This window comes from Pyrgilauda ruficollis, unplaced genomic scaffold, assembly GCF_017590135.1.
Source record: "Pyrgilauda ruficollis isolate IOZ18807 unplaced genomic scaffold, ASM1759013v1 scaffold24, whole genome shotgun sequence".
Taxonomy (NCBI): Eukaryota; Metazoa; Chordata; class Aves; order Passeriformes; family Passeridae; genus Pyrgilauda; species Pyrgilauda ruficollis.
In genome coordinates, this window is record NW_024523648.1 from 3,007,523 (window position 1) to 3,026,976 (window position 19,454).

General features: G+C 43.9%; 1 protein-coding gene across 1 annotated transcript in view; it reads left to right on the plus strand.

The window, feature by feature from the left end:
- The first annotated feature begins 1,653 nt into the window (after positions 1 to 1,653).
- RNF217 (ring finger protein 217) overlaps positions 1,654 to 19,454 on the plus strand; it is a 63,980-nt gene continuing 46,179 nt past the window's right edge. Inside the window, exon 1 of the mRNA XM_041469824.1 lies at positions 1,654 to 2,316. Coding sequence (XP_041325758.1) covers positions 1,726 to 2,316 — 591 coding nt within the window. The 5' untranslated portion in view covers positions 1,654 to 1,725. The remainder of the gene's footprint in view (positions 2,317 to 19,454) is intronic.

The window sequence follows — 19,454 nt, forward strand, 5'->3', positions numbered from 1 at the left end:
CAAAGACTTGTTGCAAAAACTTTGTTGATATGTTTGTCAAAGAGTGGGAGAGTCCACTTGGGGGCTGCTCACCAGCCAGGGCCAGGGCCAGGGTCAATCCCACAATCCCAGACAGAATGGGGGACCCTGGGAACAGCTGGGCTGGCACATCTGCGCTCACGCTTCACAGTCAGAACCAGCAGCACCCATGGCTGGACACAGGCCACTGAACTACCCGTCCTTAGACCATAGGCTAGTAGGGCACTGGCAATTCTGTAACTCCTATTTGCTTCATCCTTCCCCTCAGCTAAGTATGATTATCATTGTCATCCTGAATTCCTGAAGGACTCTTTTCCCCTGCTGTGCTTTAGCACACACATTTCCGAATTAACAGTGGAGCAACATTGTGGTTCTTGCAATGATGCTATCTTTCTAGCTTTTACTTGAAGTTCCAAGTGCTTTAGTAGGCCTGTAGGAAATTCTAATGTTTATTCAATCACTAGAAGTTCTACACTTTGTATTTTCAAAGTAAACTTTGGGATCATAACAACTAAGAAAAGTTATACCTATTGTTTAATAGTAATAATTCCTCTACTTTGTTTTCCTGGAACGGTAATGATAGTCTGACATTGCACAAATTCATACCCACTGACTTTCACATCTAATTGGGTCTGCAAGAAATACATCATTTTCAAGGCAAAGAGCCCCTCAAACCTGCAGCTGTTGCCAGTTGCTACACAGAGCCTGTGGTCCTCCATTGCCAGCTGTCAGCAGCCACCCTGTGTGACTTTCTGGGAGGCTCAGCTCCTTCCCACAGTGCACAGGTACTCCAGTGCCGCACAGGAACCAAAAGCTGGACTGGCTGTATACAGTGCCCTCCATGCCCTGCACTCTGGGATGCTGCGGCTGAGCAGCTGCACTGCTGAGCTCAAACAGAGAGCCAGGCAAACGCACAGAGCTGCTCCCTGCATGAGCCTGAGATCATGAGCTCACGGGGGTTGAGGGGATGACATGCAGACAACTATGATGTCCCTGTCATCTCCAGACTTGCAGACCTCCTCCTCTCAGTCTAGTTAAGCCAAACACCATGTCCTCTCAAGCAGAGCATCTAATTAACCTCTGAGTAACACGAAGTTCGGGATGGAAACTGCACAATTCATGTTAAGGTACTCAGTTGCTGCAGCATCAGTTCCATGACATCTTCCCTATGTGACGATGTAAATGATGACGTCAAGGCCCGGAGATACCATCTTCAAGCAGAGGCACTGGCATATTGGCCAACTCTGGAGCAGAATGGGCACACATCCCCCTCATCCCCCTCAGTACCTGAAGAAACAAACACCTTTTTGGACCTGTGTGGATACTCCCGTTGCTAACAGCTTCAATTACTTTTGTGACTGTCACTCATGCCTTGATGTTAGTGCGTGGCTCTCACAGTGGAGTTCATGATGCTCACCACATTTTTTTTCCTTCGGGAATGATTTTTAATCGGACGCGCACCATTTACTCAGAGGACACTACTCTTCGGTCGGGCCGCAGGTACCGGCACACGGCGGAGGGAACCCGGGGATCAGGACAACGCCTCGCGGTGCCGATGCCGGGCGCTGGCGTGCGAGCAGCCACGCAGTGTTTACGGCTGAATGAGGGGCGCAGCCGAGCAGCTGCGTCGCGCAGCGGGGCTCGGGACCCGGAAGCAGAAGCGGGGCCGGGAGGCGGCTGGATGGGAAGGAGCGGCGGTGGGCGGCGATGGGGGAGCAGCAGAGCTCGCTGAGCACCCCGCGGGCGGACGCCGCGCCGCCGAGCCCGGTCGGGGACCCGCGGGAGCCCGGCCCGGACGAGCCGCCTTCGCCGCGAGAGGCGGTCCCGGGCGCCGCCGGCCCGGAGCGGCGAGGAGCCGAAGAGGAGGCGGAGGCGGCGGCCGGGCCGGAGCAGCCGCCGGGCTCCGGGGAGCCGGCAGCCCCGGCGGAGGAGGGGCCGGAGGGAGGCAGCGGCCGCCGCCGCCCCCCCCGGCGGCACGTGTACTGCACCGTCTACTGCGTGGAGAATGACCGGCCGGTGGCGGCCCCCGGCTCCCCCCGCGGCGGCCCGGGCGTGGGGCAGCCCCCCGCGCGGCGCGGGGTGGTGTCGGGCGACGACCCGCTGTCGTCGGGCGGCAGCATCGAGGTGGTGGACTTGTACCTGCTGCCCGAGCCCTTCTCCGGGCTGATCGCGGGCGAGTTCGGGCCGCTGCTGGTGCTGAGCTGCCGCGTGTGCCTGGAGGAGAAGCCCATCAAGCCCCTGTCCTGCTGCAAGAAGGCGGTGTGCGAGGAGTGCCTCCGGCGGTACCTCAGCTCCCAGGTACTTCCCAGCGGGCGCTGCCGGGGTGTGCTGTGGGGGGCTGTGGCCGCTGCGGGTCGGGCAGCCCGGCGGGCCGAGCGCTGCGCTGGGCCCGGCGAGCCGGGCTGGGCCGTGAGGGGCAGAGGGAGAGGGAGCCTTGCCCGTCCCGCACGGAACGTGTTCGGCCGCCACCTGCGTGCGAGCTGCGGATTCAGCGACCTCCCGTTCCCGAAGCGCTGCTCTGCGCGTTGGTACGCGGCTGGTCGGGCTGGTCGCTAGCGCGTTTTTAGGCTCTTGCCGTGTTTATAAGAATTTTCGCTTTGCAGTCTCAGACTCTTGCTGTTACCTGACCGGCGGCACCAGTTTTCTTTTAAGAGGCGGCCAAGGAGTGATAAGGAGCGGAGTTTGAGAGCATTGGCAGCCGCCTCCGAAGCGACTCCCGGAGCCGTGGTTTTGCCCGCTCCCGCTTTGTGTTCGGGCCCTTGGTGCCGCTGCTGCCTGCTCCTCGCAGGACACATCGCGTTTGGTGTTGCGCCAGTTATGCTAGCTTAAAATAGTGTGTGTGGCTGTTGGTGAACAATTGCAGCTAACAACAATAAACAATAACTTATTTGGAGGAAAAAATTGAAAACACATCTCTTCCATCCTGGGCTGGCAACTGCTCATCCTGGCAGATAGCTGGCATGTAGAGTGTTTACATGTTCATCACTGTTTTGTCAGTCAGAAGTGGTGTTTCAAACTGAAATCAGCAGCTTGATAACTAAGCTCTGTCTTTGCTAATGTTTTCTGTAGTTAGTTTAGCACTGCTGACTATTTGTGTGTTTCTGTTGTTAGTGTAGTCATACCCTAAACACGAAAAACAATGAGAGAAGTATGGTGTATGTGGGAAAAACAAAATAAACTAAACCCTTTGCTTACCACCTTTATGCTTTTATTCAGCAGAAGCTTTTAGGATGTGCCTGGTGGAAATGTGCTAGTTTGTTGGTGGAATGAATTTTTTCACCTATTTGGGGCTTGGTGCTGTGCTGGGGCAGTTTGTGCTCCTGCTGGGCTGTACGTGTAGGGAAGGAATGAGTGAATACAGCTACCCCTGCAATCCATTAATAGTTGACAGGCCTCTTCTGACCAGAGTACATTTCACTGCTTGGAAATTGCACGTGAAGTGCAAGTTGCTCCTCTCTGGGCCTTCGTAGCCTATGCAGCATTTGCTGGTACTGGTAGCATTTGTTTTGGCTACTAGTAAACTCAGTAGCATTTTTATGATCTTGTTTCGATATGTTTAGATAATAGCGAAGGGCTTTACTTGGGACTGATGGAACGGATGGTCAGAGTTAATGTTTTGTGTGTTTTCCTGTAACACTGAAACTCAGGAACACTTAATAAGCCTTCTTGAGACTTCATGCACAGAATGATTTGATTTGTACATACGTAGCAGACTGCAAATTCTCACTAAGTTCTTAGATTATGTTATCAATGCACATTTGTGCTGCTTTGATATCTGCCACTGAGGTCATATGTCAGAGTATTGACTTTGATTTAAGCTGGAAATTGACAAGTGTTTTGATGTCAGGGTGATCTTCCCCATGTTCTGCAGGTGCCTGCAGTTTACAGTGATATAATGGAACTTACATGATCTGGTATCTAAAGCCATACTGAAGAACTCTTCTGCCTGGTTTAGGCTGAACTCTTGGAGAAGGAAGCAGCAGCTTGGTGGCTGAAATAGCTGGCTGGCTTAGGAAGCAGGTAGATGTGCTATGCAGTGAGTTAAGCACTGGCCAGGTGTTGGATGTGTATGCAGGGATGCCCTTCGAGGAAGCCACTACTATTGCTAAGCACCTGCAAAGCTGTTCCCAGCAGCTGGTGAAAGGTACCCGTATGGAGCATAGCCATGTGGGTACTTAACTGTGGTACTTCAGAGGTGGGGCAGGGATACTGGTCTTGAGGAGTGAGATTCACAGAGCACTTTTGTGGGCGTATTGTTACAGATGCTTTTATGACCAGGCAGAATTCTAGCTGCTTGATAGATTTGTTAGGGAAAAGTGAAACAAAATGCAATAAATAACAGTCCAATGTGTTCTTCCCTTATCTTCCTTTTTGAAAAGGACAAGAAAGCGATATTTCTTCACGAAGAACAAGAAGTGATCTCTCTTTCCTTTGTGCTGTGGAAGGACCCTGTGAGTCATCCTGGGGAGAGAGAGAGGCATCTCCGTGTCAGTTATATTAGAAGAATTTCTGGGAAGGATGAGTGAAAAGCCAGTATAGGTTAGAAATCAAGTTACCGTTCATCTTTGAGACTGCATTTTTTGTAGGATATTAAAAAGAAAATTTGTGAGAAGCTCAAAAGGTATAAATGCTGAAAAGCTATTTTTTTTCAAAACTTACTTTTGGATATGATCAGCCTGATTTAAGAATGTACCTAAAATTGAAAACAAACAAAAAACAATTGGAAGAAAAAAAAGTCAAGCAGCATTTTGAATAGTTTAGATCTGGTTTTCTTGTCAGAGAAATAGTAGTCTCTGCCCTGGCTGACTCTGCATCTCTGGAGGAGTGGTCTGTCATGCTGAAAATGTGGAATATATTGGCAGAAGTATAACACTTAAAATAATTTGTGTAGCCTTTGATGTCTGTGTGTGTTCTCTCACTGAAGAAAGCTGTATTCTTCATGATAGCTTCATTGTGATTCCTAAAATTATGTTTAATGGAGTAGCAAAGTAAAAACTCTGTTAATGCACCCTGCTTTCTTCTATGCAAATATATAGGAGCATCAGAACTTCTGCCTTCAAGCCCTTTATAGATAAGAAAATCAACTGAAGTTTTCGGCATTCTTAAAAGGAATGCCAGATGAAAATACTCCAACTGCAGCGTTGTTGCTCATCATGCTGGAAAATGAGGGTAACATCTGAAGGTCCTTAGAGGTCAAATCCAGTCTTATCACTGGCACCTTGCTGCATAATCCCTTTCAAAGATTTAGTGACTGGAGCAGAAGCTTAGCAGGTGAGCCTGGAATGCCCAGGCTGATCTGGAGCCTGACTTTGGGAAATCAGGTAATGTTGCTTCTGCCTCAATTTAGCTATTCTGTCTCACATCCTGACAGTCACAGAGCACCTGGGGCTCTTCAGGGTCTGAATATGACCAGTTGATCTGCCATTCACAAAAAATATTCTGTGACCATATGTTTGGACTCATAGAAATTGATGATATGGTAATTGATAGGTATGGGTAATGGGTTGTCGTGGAAGAGGTTGTGTGGCGCTCAGGATCTTTTGTGGATCCCACAGAGCCTCAGTCAGGTCCCAGCAAGCCCTGTCTCCAGGAATTGATGCAGCCCAGAGCTGTTGTTTGTTATGCTTAATGGATGAGGTTGAAGAGCGTGATTGTCTGAAAGGCCAGTGTTCTCCCTCCATGGACTCTCAGGTATCTGTTGAGTGGGGTTGGGATCAAAAATGTGGAAGAACCATTTCCCATTCAGCTGGAAGCTGTGGGTTTCTGCACTCTGTCATCCAGGATACAAATTTCTGACAGGGAAGCAAGAACCAGGACACTTAATCTCACAGGTGTAATATTAAATCTGTATCTCCTTCACTTCCTTCACTTCCCATCTTTCTCTTCATTAAACGTGGCACCAAACCCAGATTATTGCAGAAACTGTGCATACCGAGGTTTCCTTAAAAAGTGATTCACTACCAAATCACTCTGGGCTGCTTGTATTTTTATGTAAGAGGGAGCATTTCACTTTTCCTATAAAATAGCCGGAAAAGTTTTATAGAAACCTCTGTGCCTGCTTTTTCTGCATGCAAATAGGGAAACTTGATAATCCAGTTTTGATGCTGTGCTCATTAGTGATGCTTTATTTTGTACATCTTGTAACTCTGTTGGAGTAGTCATTCTTACAGTAAAAGACTTTGGGTGAGTTAATTTAAACAACGCACTGTATTCTTCATCAGATTTTATGGTGCTTTAATTATAGGAACTCTAATGAGATTAGTAGCCATGAGTAAATCAGAAGAGATGGTTGGGGGTGGGGAAGGACTGCATCTGACAGTATTTTGTGCATGGTTAGCTTTGGTGGGACAAGAATTCTTCTTTCTTCTGAGCCTGAAATGTGGAGATCATCCTCCCTCTGCTCAGGACCTCAGTCGTTCTCTCTCTGTGACCTGAGATTTTTTTTGACCTCTCTCTTTTCTGTGCATGATTTCTTTCTAAAAGAGCTGGAGAAAAAAAGCTGCTTACTGTTATAGTCAGGATTTTTGTGGGGAATGTGATTATAAAGCTGCATAGTGAAGAGGAAAATTGAAGAGCAATCTGCATCACAGAAAACTAGTACTGGCTTGGAGCTGGAGGGCCTTGACACCTGTGTCTCGTCAGGTGTCTGATGGTATCATATAAATGATACATCTTCAAAGCTGTAGTCTGCTGATGAAAACCAGCCAGCAGAAATGTAGGCACCAAGTGCTGAATCATCTGATGGTTAATGAGCTGCTTGTGCCCTGAGTCAAACCAGAGCTCAGAAAGGCCACTGTCATTCAGTGCAGAAGCAGCTCTGTGTTTGCAAGGGTAATTAATCTAAAACCTTGCTCTAACACCAGCTACCGAGTTGCTGGGACAGCTGCACACTGCCTACCTGGAGGTGATAGCAGGGTGAGCGACCACCCTTCCAGCTGACATTGCCAGAATGCAGAAGCTTCCAAAGGAGGAAGAGAGGTGCAAGAGGAGAAAAGCACCTGCTGGTTTACCCGCTTCCTAAACCAAATCAACATCCTCAGCCACTGTAAGCTGGCTGTGTTCCCGAGGAGAAGGCGGCAGATAGACTTGGTCCATCAGATGCAAGCAGCCCATAAGCTGCAGGAGCACCTGAACTACTTCTCTGTCATTTTTAGCAAGCAGCTTCTGCAAGTTTGTTGTGTTCTCCTGATGTTTTGTATGCAGTACCAGCATCAAAATTCTGCTGCATAGGCAGATGTCACAGTGCGGGATGATATCCAAGTAACTCTAAGATTGTGAGAGTTAGTCTTTCAAGTTGACAAGATACATGGCAGACTTTAAGTCTGTCTTGAATACTTCTTGGTGAATCTAGTTTGTGCCAAAACTCAAGTCTGGAACAGTTTACAAAATCCAGCACTGATGAAAATGCTTTGAAATTAATTTTAAAGAAAACTAGTTTTGAGCAATGTTCTTGAATGTTCATGCTGCCTAGTTATCCCACTAGGATAGTGTGTAGGCCTAGGTACTCTGTTAGCATATGAGCACAGCATGTCATATGTTTGTTCCCTGTGCAGAGTAGCTTCAAGCTTACTCTGCGTGGCTAGCTATGACTTCCTCTTCTTTGGATAAGTCCTTTGGCAGGTGTAGAGCTGGAATTGTGGTTGTCATTTCTTAGCCATGCTGTTATGAAGTGAAGTGGAAGAGAGTGGCTGTTCTTTCAGCTAAGAACATTCTCAGTAAAACTCTGGGATCCAAGATACTGAGAATGGAAAAGATGGTGTCACATTTGAACAGTTGCAGGAAGGCTTTTGCTGGTGGAAAAAGGCCTGAGTTCCTGAGGGGAGGATAAATGGCATCATGAAATTGTTGATCCTGGTAGCGAGGGGTAAGGGTAAACGGTGGGTGCTACAGTGGTACCATGAGTTGGCTGATGTTGATAGTAAAGTTGATTGAGGCGCAAAGTTTTCCTGTGAATGGGAAATTGCAGTGGGAGATGGAGAACCAGTTTTGTTTTAGTTGGGGTTGAGACCTAATTATGAAAATGTGTTATTTCTATGAAGCAGAAACCCTCCTTGTCAGCTGTCTCTCACAGCCAGTGTGTTGCACCTCGCTGGTCTGTGGGTGGTGTTGGCTTTGGGGACTGCAGACAGGCTGAGCTATCAGGAGATCATCTGCTGCATGCCCTCCCTCCCACTGCTCCCACCAGCTGTTCACAGGATTTACCAGGCACAGGTATGGAATCAGTCCAGGGAATATAAAATTAAATGAGTTGAAAACTGAACTGTTGATGTTTAGTTGCCCAAACAAAAAGAGATGAAGGAGTTAAATGAGGGTTGGGAAGGCCTTCAGCTCACCTCTGCCCCATAACTGCTTCTCCACCCAGAGCTGTTCTTCCAACTGCTCTGGGGCCTCTTGGCCCTTCATTCCTCTTTTCTTCTTGTACAAATATCTTGCTTCCTGCTGTCTAAACCAGCCAGGCTCGAGGAAAGTATGTATTTTAAATGGCCAGGATGTCAGTACATTGTCAAAATGATTAAGAGGTGTAAGGGATGTAATTTCTTTAGAAGAATTCAAACTGGAGGCTTCCCCCTGAAGTACATTACTTACCCACCCAGGTTTATCTGTCTTTCTGTATGCTTTATCTGCTTGTGTTTATGTTTCTCTTTCTTCTTTTTTAAAAGTACTTTCTTGATGAATTATATTTTAAAAGTAAAAAAGTCCTTGTCTGTAGAATTTATTAGCCAAATACTACTTTTTCTATTCTAGAAAAAGTGACAAATTTGCCTAGTAGTGAAGAGGCTATTTAATTTTTGAGTCTATTTTTAAGGACTTGAAAAATTTTTGGTACGGCAAAGAAATTAATTTTACTTGGAAGTTAAAAATTAGGATGAAAAATTTAAGACTTTACTCAGAAGAAAATTTTATGGATTTCAGTGCGGAAAGTCAGAAGTTTAACAGTAGTTTAGGGCAAATTTGGAATTAAACCTGAAATGGCTTAGATTCCATGTTCAAGTCCACATTTACCTTAGATGCTACCTCTCTGCTTCAATTTGAGATTGATGTATATTTGCATTGACAGCCTCGTTGGGATGTGATGTTGCTCTCATTTACTTACTTACTTGTGAGAAAGGCTGTGCAGCTTCTAGATTAGAAGTCCATGAAAAGGTAAAGAAATTTCCAAGTCTATCACACTTCCATTTCCTTACAAGCTTGCCATGTAGACGACAGAGCACTCATTTTTCCCCAGTGATGTTTTTATTAAGTACAGCACAAACAATATAAGATGTTGTACTGGAAAATATAAGGGGCAAAGTTTTATTTTCTCAAGCTTAGTCATTCTGATGCCATTGTATCTTGTTTTCTACCACTAACATGATGTGGATGGCAGCAAAGGCAAGTACCTCTCTGGTTTACTTGGTTTGGCTTCCTGACCTTTTAGGAGTGGTGGTGTATCAGCTTGGGGTGTGGGATGGGGATCTGAGTGACTCTGTCCCTTTAGCTTGTAGGAAAGGGAAGTCCTATCCCAACTGTTCCAGCAGTGACGTGGCTCTGTGGGGTTGCTCACACAATACAAGGAAGGAAGAAGAGGGAGAAGATTGCTGGGATGGGAAGGGCATGGTGATCATGTAGGAATTGGTTTGCTCCAGAAGGTGGACTTGATCAGGGTAAGCTTTCATAAAACAAAAGAGGATTGTGAAGGCTGGTGGCTTCCACGTAGGGTGGATCCTTGGCCTTTATTTAAAGCTGCAGCTGAATACTGGCCAGTTACTCTGGTAAATGGTGGTCAGAAAATGAAATGGGACTTGCTCTTTTTCTGGTTTCCTGTTGGATGGAGGCAGGCAGGAAATAAATCTAGCTTTAAAAAAGAAAAAAAATAGTAAGGATTCTAAACACAGGTTAAAGTATAGAACTTGCAGGAAAATAATGGGTTAGTGTTTTACTGAGCTGCTGGAAGACTTCTATACCCCATTGGCAGCAGGGTGGGTGGAGTACGTAGGTAAAGCATCCCATATGTGGCACGATTACAGAGTGCCTGTGAGGTGCCACTTCCCTGCAGAAGCAAAAAGAATATCGTGTCCTTCACTATAGTCAGTACTATTGCTGCTAGGGGGCCAGAGAAATGTGGGGAAGGGCTTCTTAACCTTTCAGCCATTTTAATGATGCTCACTATGAGAGTGTTAACTGGGAACAGGACATCTTATGCCTTTCCATCCCAGCGCAGCTGTGCAGTCCCGGGCAAAATTCATCCACTTAGAAGCCTCACAGGAGCAAGCATATGAATTGCTCAGTGCTTTTTTACATGCATGGGCAGTTCAGTTGTGCAATAGCTTGGATACTGTTTAGTTAACTTTATAGCATGCAGGTTAAAAATGGGAAACAATGTGCAAGTTTGGACTTTTTTGGAATGGATGGATCTGCAAAAGAGCAAAGATAGCCCACAGTATTTCAATGCCTAGTGTTGCATACCAACTACAAAACGTACATGTTAGTATGGTGTTTGGTGATGAACAGATGTATATGGAGGTTAGAAAAGGAGTTGTGAAACACTGGAGTTGAGTCTAAGTGTTGTTTCTGTTAGACATTTATGCATATTGACATATACAAGTGCACCTAGACCTCAAAGTGGCCAAAGTGAAATACAGTATTAAAATCTGGATATTTCAAAGTATGTACATATCTGGTGGTCCCCATTTGTCTTACATAAGGGAAGTGGAAATCAAGCAGACTCGGGAACTTTCACTCATTTGTATGATGGAAAGTAAATTCAGCCTTGCTTTTGTTATATTTCTCAGTAACATTTAAAGAGTAATTTTCAAACTTCTGAAGAGATGAATTCTTTCAAGACATTATTTGGAGTTCTTACTTTATTTTAAATTGCTAACATCTTCTCAGTCGGTAAGATATAAATCTTCCTTGCAGTGAGTTGCTGCTGTTACTGATGGACATCACTGAGTGCTTTTGTCTCAGCAAAGTAGGTATTTCATGTCAAGGCTTGATTTGTTGTTCTTTCAGTGAAAGCAACTCATCAAATCCTACCTGAATTATCCCAGTGTAATGCTTCATGAGAACCTCACCCAAGCCATGACAGGTAGTTAGACAAGGCCAGGCCATCACTTCTGGTAAATTAAGGATCTAAAATGAGTTCTGGATCTCATTCTATTTTCTCTCCATGTCAGGAAAAGGAAAGTTGTCTAAAGCTGATGGTATACAGTGATTTTAGCTAGCAGTGCTGCTTGCCTCAGTCTACTACTTGTTCCCTACTATTTGTGCATCATTTGATCCATCATCAGAAAAAAAGATCTGGTTTAAAAAGTAACCTTTCATAGTAATGTTTTGCTTCTTTTATTCTTACCCAGTTTCTAATTGACTTATGCACAATATACAGATGTTTATTTCACCGTGAGGTGGTGCTGAATAAAGTGCTAAGCCAAGCAGTTTATTTTGGCAACTGTGGCAGCCTGTCAAACCAAAACATTTGAAAATGACATGTTCACCGAGGTGGCAGATGGGGGTTTTCATTTGAGCTCGATGAAATCAAAAGTGCAGTTTGCTCCTTTTGCTGCATCGTTTCCTCTTTCACAACCCAGACGGAAGTTACAGCTTACCCAGCACCTGAAGGTGCATCTGCACCCACAGCTCTTGGACAGGCAGGGTCCAGGGAGTTACTCAGTCTGCTCACAGCTGAGATGCCTGGTCAAGCCCAGGCTGGTACCCACTGGTCCTGTCTCCACTGCCTGTGGCATCATTTCATATGAGCTTTCAGCTAGCTGAATTCTAAAGTATCCTCATGTGTTTTGTAACATAGATTATTCTGAAGATAGTCTTACAAGTGAAGTTTTTCATGTGAATATTGTTGCAAATGAGGAACCTCTCTCTTGATCTTGCTTGTTTCAACAGCTTTAGTTTGCTGCAGCCAAGCAATGCCAAGTATGGTTGTTATTTTCCTGAGAGAAATTTTTTTGTGCACCACAGAGCTCTCACAGGAAATCTCTTGTTCCTAATCTGTTTGAATAACAAGCGAAAAGATGCAGAACTTAAAATTATAGAAGAATTTGGGGGTTTTATTTTGTGGGTTATGTTGTGTTTTGTTTAGGTTTTTCTTTTGGTGGATGAGGATAGGGGTGTTAGGTTTTTTGGTGTTTTGTTTTGTTTGGGTTTTTTTTTTTCCTGCAAAACCACAAAATGCGCATTGGTATTGAATATGACATTTAAAAACATACAACAGAGCAAGGTATGGCACTGTCATGGAAGAACTTGTATGTGTAATTAGATTTTGATAGTGAAGGTTCTTTTGAGCTTGGCCATGCAGTCTGTTGGTAGAAGTAAAAACCTAATATTTCTGTTGAAGAAGGCAACCAAAATAATGAGTATTCCAGCATATTCTTTTCTACTCTAATTGATTTTTTTATGTTTCTGTAGGTGTACTGCTTCTGACCCATAAAAATTGTAAGCCTCTTTTTAAAATTAATCTAGATTTTTAGAAAAGTTCTAGCATGTGCACTAGGCTCTGACTACAGCTTTCACAGGCTAGAAGCATGGTTTTTTATGAACAGCTTTGAGATGTTTGGAGAAAGGAGAGGAGAACAGGAGAAGAGTCCCATTTCATTGCATCAGTAATGAGCTGGCACCAGACTATAAGTTTTATGATACTAGCTTATCATTTTAGTTCTTTATCAACTTTCCATGTAGGAGAATTTTATTTATCCTTATGGTGAAAAGGAGCAAGGAAGAGGTCTTTGATTATTTTTATTTTTCAAGTACGAGCTTGTCCAGCTGTTGGAATGTTAGTAGGAGACAACAGATCTGGGTGAATGATGGCAGATGATGCAAACGGCTGATAATGATGAAACCACGAAAAACCTGAATGCAATTTGAGGCTCTAGTACAGAGAGGAGAGCAGTGAGGCACTTGTATCTGCTGAGGCTTAGTTTGAAGTCTTGGGTGTAGTCAGTTGATGCTGGCCAAATGCCAGACACCCACCAAAGCCTCCCTCTGTCTCTCCTCTGCAACTGGACAGGAGAGAGAAAATACTTGGGGTTCATGGGTTGAGATAAGGACAGAGAGATATCACTCACCAAATACCATCATGGGAAAAACTGAATCAAATTAGAGATATTAATTAAATTTATTGCTAACAAAATCAGAGCAGGATAATAAGAAGTAAAATAAATCCATAAAACGCCATCTCCCCACCCTTCCCTCCTTCCCAGCTCCACCTCCTACCCCAGGGAGCTAGGAGATGGGAAATGGGGATTTATGGTCAGTTCATCACAACAGGAGTTTCTCCCACTGCTCAGGGAGAGGAGTCCTTCCCCTGCTGCACCGTGGGGTCCCTCCCACTGGAGACAGTTCTCCAACCTGAGTCCATCTCAAAGGCAACAGTCCTCCTCAAACTGCTGCAGCATGGGTCACACTTCAAGTGCAGTTCCCCAAGGACAAGCTGCTGCAGCATGACCCCTCTCTTCATGGGGCTCCCACCAGGTCACAGCCTCCTCTCAGGCATCCACCTGCTCCAGTGTGGATCTCTTCCATGGGCTGCAGGTGGATTTCTGCATCACTGGAGCTGCAGGGGCACAGCTGCCCCACCATGGGCTGCAGGGAAATCCCAGCTCTGGTGCCTGGAGCAGCTCCTGCCCCCCCTTCTGCACTGACCTTGGTGTGGGCTGTTCCTCCCACATATTCTCGCTCTGCTCTTCCCTGGCCAGAATTATATCTTCACAACAACTTCTTTTTCTCTTGTTTAAATCTGTTACCCCAGAGGTATTACCACCATTTCTGATGGGCCCAGCCTTGGCAAGCGGTACATCCGTTTTTAGAGCCACCAGGGACTGGCTCTGCCAGACATGGAGGAAGTTTCTGGCAGCTCCTTACAGAGGCCACCCTTGTAATCCCTCCCCCCCACACTACCCCCCACAAACCCAATAAATCAGGTTTTAGAAAAATGGAACCAAGGAGGACTGCAAGGAGAAAGGAACTGTTGTTATGATGCAAAACTCTTTACTTGAGCCTGAGCAGAACTGGGAGAAGAAATAACTGTTCTGTCTAAATGCAAGAGGTTTTAATTCAGGTAGGTGCTTATAAAGAATTTTTGGCACAACACAAAACTTTAAAAATTCCAATGAATTGCTAGAAATTAGTATGAGCTTCTATTGGAGAGAGGGATTTGGGAGCATCTTTCCAGTCTCTGAAATTGGGAAGAAAGGCGTGGTATCACAAGAGTTTGCAAAGCTAGCACCTTCAGTACTTTCAAGGCTTTCTGTGTGGTGCCACTGTATGCTGAATTTGTCCCAGTTGGATGGTAAGGCTGCCTGTGCTTCTCAGTGCACTTTGTTGAGAAGCTGGAGTCCAAGGAGGAAACGGTAGAAGAGTTTTATTGTCTGGGATTCTTTTTTTCTTGACCACTGAAAACAGTAAAGTACTTTGTAATGCCCAATGGGTCCCTGCTTGCAGCACACTTCAAACAGTGCTCTGCATCTGGCATTGTTTTGTTTGTATGGAAGGTAAAGTCAAGCATCGCACACTGGTTTTATGAGAAATAGCTCTCAAATACATTTCAAACCTGAGTTCTTGCAGCAGTTTCTGATTAGACTGTTCTGGCTGAATCAGAGTAATTTTGAAGCAATTCCTTCCCTCTGCTGGCAGAGGAGAGACTGCATTGGTGTTACCCGAGTTGACCTAGGCTGTAGAGGATGCCTTTGTGAAATAACTCTCCAAGGGAACGCATACAGGCTGTTGTATAAAGAAACTTGTGAGAGAGAACATTTAGCAAAGACCAGTGATTGTTTTAGTTTCCACTGATTGCTTTTACATTAAAACAATGAACAGAACAGATGGTTAAGGTGGAGGAGCTATGTAACATTGAAAAACAATCTCTGAAATCATGTGATTTGGGCGTGGGGTCTGTTTGAAAAAGACTTTTTTTTTTGTGAAACTGTTACCACCTGGGCAAATTTGCTGTAAATTACTGGAAGGAAGTAGTTGGTTGTTTAATGTCCTTGTCTTTCTGTTAGTTAGCTGTGTGCTTCAGTTGACAGGCTGCAGCATTATCATTCTGGATTTATCTCCTGATAGCTCATTCTAAGTGGTTGTTTTCTCTTTTTCACTTTTTTTTTTTTCCCTTCTATTTTTTAATACCAATATCTGTCAAGTTTGATGGAAAGGTTTTGGTATTCTTAGAGTTATTTATCTTGGCTGCCAGGTAGTCCTTTGGAAGCTCAGGGTGCTTGCAAGGTGGTTTATTGGGAATTATGGTGGCGTTCATCCTGACTCTGTGCCTGACCTGGTGTACACAGGGAGGGCTTTGCTGCTGAGATGCAGTAAACATTGAGTTTCTGTACTTGTCATGAAATACATCTGCAAGCTGTCTAGATGAACTTGTTGAAGCTGTTGTGCTCTTTATAGCTGCTTTATGTAGAAGCTCGATCTACTGCAAGCTGATCTAATCAGTAAATGTTGCATAGAGTTAGAGGCTTAGTAGCCATGCACACATGCCTTATGTGTTTAATGTTCTGTGTGTGTTTGCACCTTTGAAGACTGTGCAACATTAAAGAATTTTTTTTTTTATTCAGTCCTTGTTAAGTTTGGTTTATATGAGACTAAACTGGTCTCCTGCAGGGTTATATCACTTCATGTCTCCGAGTTCACCAGTGAAGTCTGTCTGGAAAGACAAATCTAATGGAAGCATTGATAGATGAAAGTTTTGGTTCTGCAATCGGTATGAACACCAGTTGGATCACAGCAAGCCTACTTCTGGATTTGTTCAAACCTTGCACAAACGTGAAAACTGACATATGCTGACACCAGCAAGCATTGAAACATTGAAAATGTTTCGGAGAGTTGTGTAGTTTTAATGGATTTCTTCATATATGTAAGCCATGGTGGAAAAACTGATGGGAACTCTCTGGAATATATGAGGTAATGATATATCTTGTGTAATGATCTATTGAAGCACCTGAAAAATGCAATACTGCTGCCCAAGTAATAAGATGGATGAAAAGGAAGTAAATGGCTGGCTGGTGCCTATTTTGAGTGGGTTATAAAACTTTTATTTATGGCAGGAAGTTGAGCTTCTTCAAAAGATATATGCTTATCTAGTGAGTGCTGTAAAGATCCTGGAGAGTGACCTCTGTAATCACCAACTTCCAACTTTTGCTCTCTTTCCTCTTCCCTTTCCTGGATAAGTTTCCTTTCCCCTGTCAGGAGGTTTTTAAAATGCAGTTTCCTTTTCAGAGCAATCCTTTTGCATACGGTGTTTGTAGTAGCACTCTAAAAAGGTTTTGAAGGCAAACTTGGTCGCATTATAGATAGTTCATCAGTGCTATTCAAGTGAAAATTACTCAATTGTGAATTTTTCTTATTTCTGTTGTCTTGAAGTGTTTGTCTTGTTTTTCTTCCTGGCAATGTTTAATTGCCCAGAGAGACTTCCTTGCAGGAGGATCTTTGTAATTATATGTTACATCCTTTTGTCTGATGAAAGCTTTAGAGCAGGTAAAGGATTTCCCTGAGAGCTGTCCATGCTTCGCACTGCTATTGTCACTCTGTTGTGTTCAGCTAAGACACTTCAGGTTGAACCTTCATGACACGCAATTTACTGCTGGCTTCTCTGTTCCTTGCCTATTGTGTACACTGCTGGAGAGGGGACTCAACTGTGTTCAAAGCAGTGAATGGTCATGGGAAGTGTTCCTTGGCTAGCAGAAGTTCTGGGCTAGCCTGTGTTACTCTGTTACTCAACTGTGATTCCAGTACACTGGTTTTGAAGACAGAGCTCAATAGATTTGTGCTTCCATTATATGAATAGTTGCGGTTGCAAAGTGGAATGATTATGAAATTTGGAAGTATAAAAGCATGTAGCATTATCTTACTGTTGCACTGGTTTTTACCAAAGGTTTTGGAAGACACCCTCCCATCTTCTTGATGTAGCAGAAGAGATAGATTTTGTTGTCCCTTTTCTTACCTGTCAAGCTCTATTATATTCTGTAAGAGAATGGAATAACTGAAATTACGGCTTCATTTATCTGCTTTTCCTTCCTTTTTTCCCTCCTCCTCTCTTTCTCTTTGAACAGAATTTGGTTGGGGTAGGAGGGCATTGGAAAAAAGATCTAATCTTTCTGAAGCAGTAGAGTTCCTATGTGTGATGTCACAAGAGGCAAGTTTACTCCAATTGCAGCTTTAATGTTTCCGTTAAACCTGTGTTATACTGTGTTGGATGGACTAAGAGGTGTTTTGATGCCATGTAGGTGTCCAAATGTCTTTGTGCAGGAAGTGACTATACAGCTGGGCAGGTAGGGCTGCACTAATGAGACCAGAAAAAAAAAAAAGGGGCTTTTTTTAATAACAGGGAAGCTCTCACTATCCAACTTACAGAACACATCTCACGGCATCAAGAAGTTTAGTGTTGTTTTGTCATATTGTTGCTTTCACTACTTACTCACATTTTAGAATTTTTTTTGGGGGGGTGAAGGCTTTAGAGAAATTATCTGCATATATTATGTCTTGGGTTGTATAACAAATGAATTAGTTGTGCTGATACTGCATGGTGCAAACCCAAGCAAACAAGTGATTGCTCCTAGATTTCTGGGTTTTAAAAAAAAAAAAAAACCAAAAAAACAACAACCCAGAATTAGGAGAGCAGTTCAGTCATACTTGTCCTATGGTGACCACAGTGAAAAATCCTTGGAATCATGCCTAATTGTGGATCCAGTTCAAACTACTTTAAAAACCAGTTTTGCCATAACTCTTTGGGAAAAACATGTTGCTTTTGGTATTGTTTCATGTGAAACTAGCTGCAAATTTGTAAAATTCCAAACTTCACCCCCCTCAAAAAAAACCCTGTAAATTTGGGGAACTGGTACCTGATTGCTGATTGTTGAAATTTCCTTGAATCTGTAAACAGTATATTGAATTACACTGATTACAGTAATAATATGAATATGACAATCATTAAACTCTCATGCTAAAGTTAAATTACAGCTCATCTAATGAAGGTGGAAATATAAGCATTTTGCATAACTTCCTTTCTCCTTTCATGTTCTCTTTTGGATTTCTGTGTTTGAACTCTTCCTGTTAGGTCCTCTCTGCTTTGTGAATATGCACACCTCAGTAAATGTAAAGTTCCTGGAATATAAGCAGAATTGTGGTGCCTCCATCTTTAGTGGGGTCTAAATAAGAGTTCGAGTCTACTCTTGTGGGCTTTTTTTGTTGCTTTTTGTTCCACTTTTCTCATTATATCTCAGGCAGTTTCTGCAGGTTGGCAGGTTATTTTTGCTGTATTGCACACAAATTTACGGTTTAATGAGCCTTTCCAAGGGTCTCTTAAAAGTACTTCTGTTTTGTGGTATTCTGCATGTATGCAGTTTGTCTAGTTATGTAGGATGTGAATCCAAGACCTTCTATCCTAAGATATTTGTCTGCTGTCATAGCTAAGGAGGAAAATCAGGTGAAGTCCCTTGAGAATTCATCAAGTGTATTTTTAATTTACTAAAATTATCATTTTTGCGTCACAGGTGCAATATATTGTCTGCTGTTAGAATTGAAGAGTTCTAACACAGACTTCTAGATTTTCTTGGTTTCTTCTAGATGGAAGTGTTCCATCCTACTTGAATCTGTGTGGGAAATCCAAAGAACAGTTAGTTTGAAGAATTTTGAGCATGATCTTTGGAGAAACCCACTTCCTTGGTTGCTCCTGTGGTTGAAAAAGCAAACCAACAGAATAAACAAACAAAAAAAAAAAAAACAAAAGCAAAACCCCAAAACAAACAAAAAAATAAAAACCCACTCAATCCCCACCCCAACAAATCACATTTAGGTTATTTCACTAAAAATCTTTAGTGTTTCAGTAACTGAATGAGGAACTCAGTATTGCAGGATGTCTGTCTTTGTATTTACAAATGCTGTACACAGGAATGAAATATTTAACTGCAGTTTTTCACCATGTATTAGCTGCAGATTTTTTCATTAGGTGGCTTAACTCACTAATTCTTACAGCATCAAGGTGTCCCAGTCCTGTGGGACTTAAACTAGATGCACTTTTTGTCCATGCTGGCAATTTTAGACCCCTGTAATATGCTGTGGTGGATTAAATGCATGGGACAAGGCTCTTTTTTTCTGGATGCTGTGCCACAGCACGGTCCCTGAGGGCAGCCTGCATTCCAGTGGGCATCCAATAAGGCTTCAGATGCAGGGCATGAAGGCTGACTGTCTGGCTTAGTGAGGAGTGACACCAGTGTGGTGTGTGGGAATCCTGGTGCAGAGACCAGAAGAGATGCAGGGAACAGAGGCAGCAGGGCACAGGAGAGGCTGGGTGCTTGCAGGCTGCAGCTGAGGCTGCAGGGCTCTTCTTGCTCCCTTCCTTTGCTCTGCCTGGGATGTGGTCCCTCCTGGCACATATCTCCCTAGCAGCTGATCAGCATGAGGTAACTGCCTGCTTCTCCTAGTAGCTATTCCCTTTGATCAAGGGT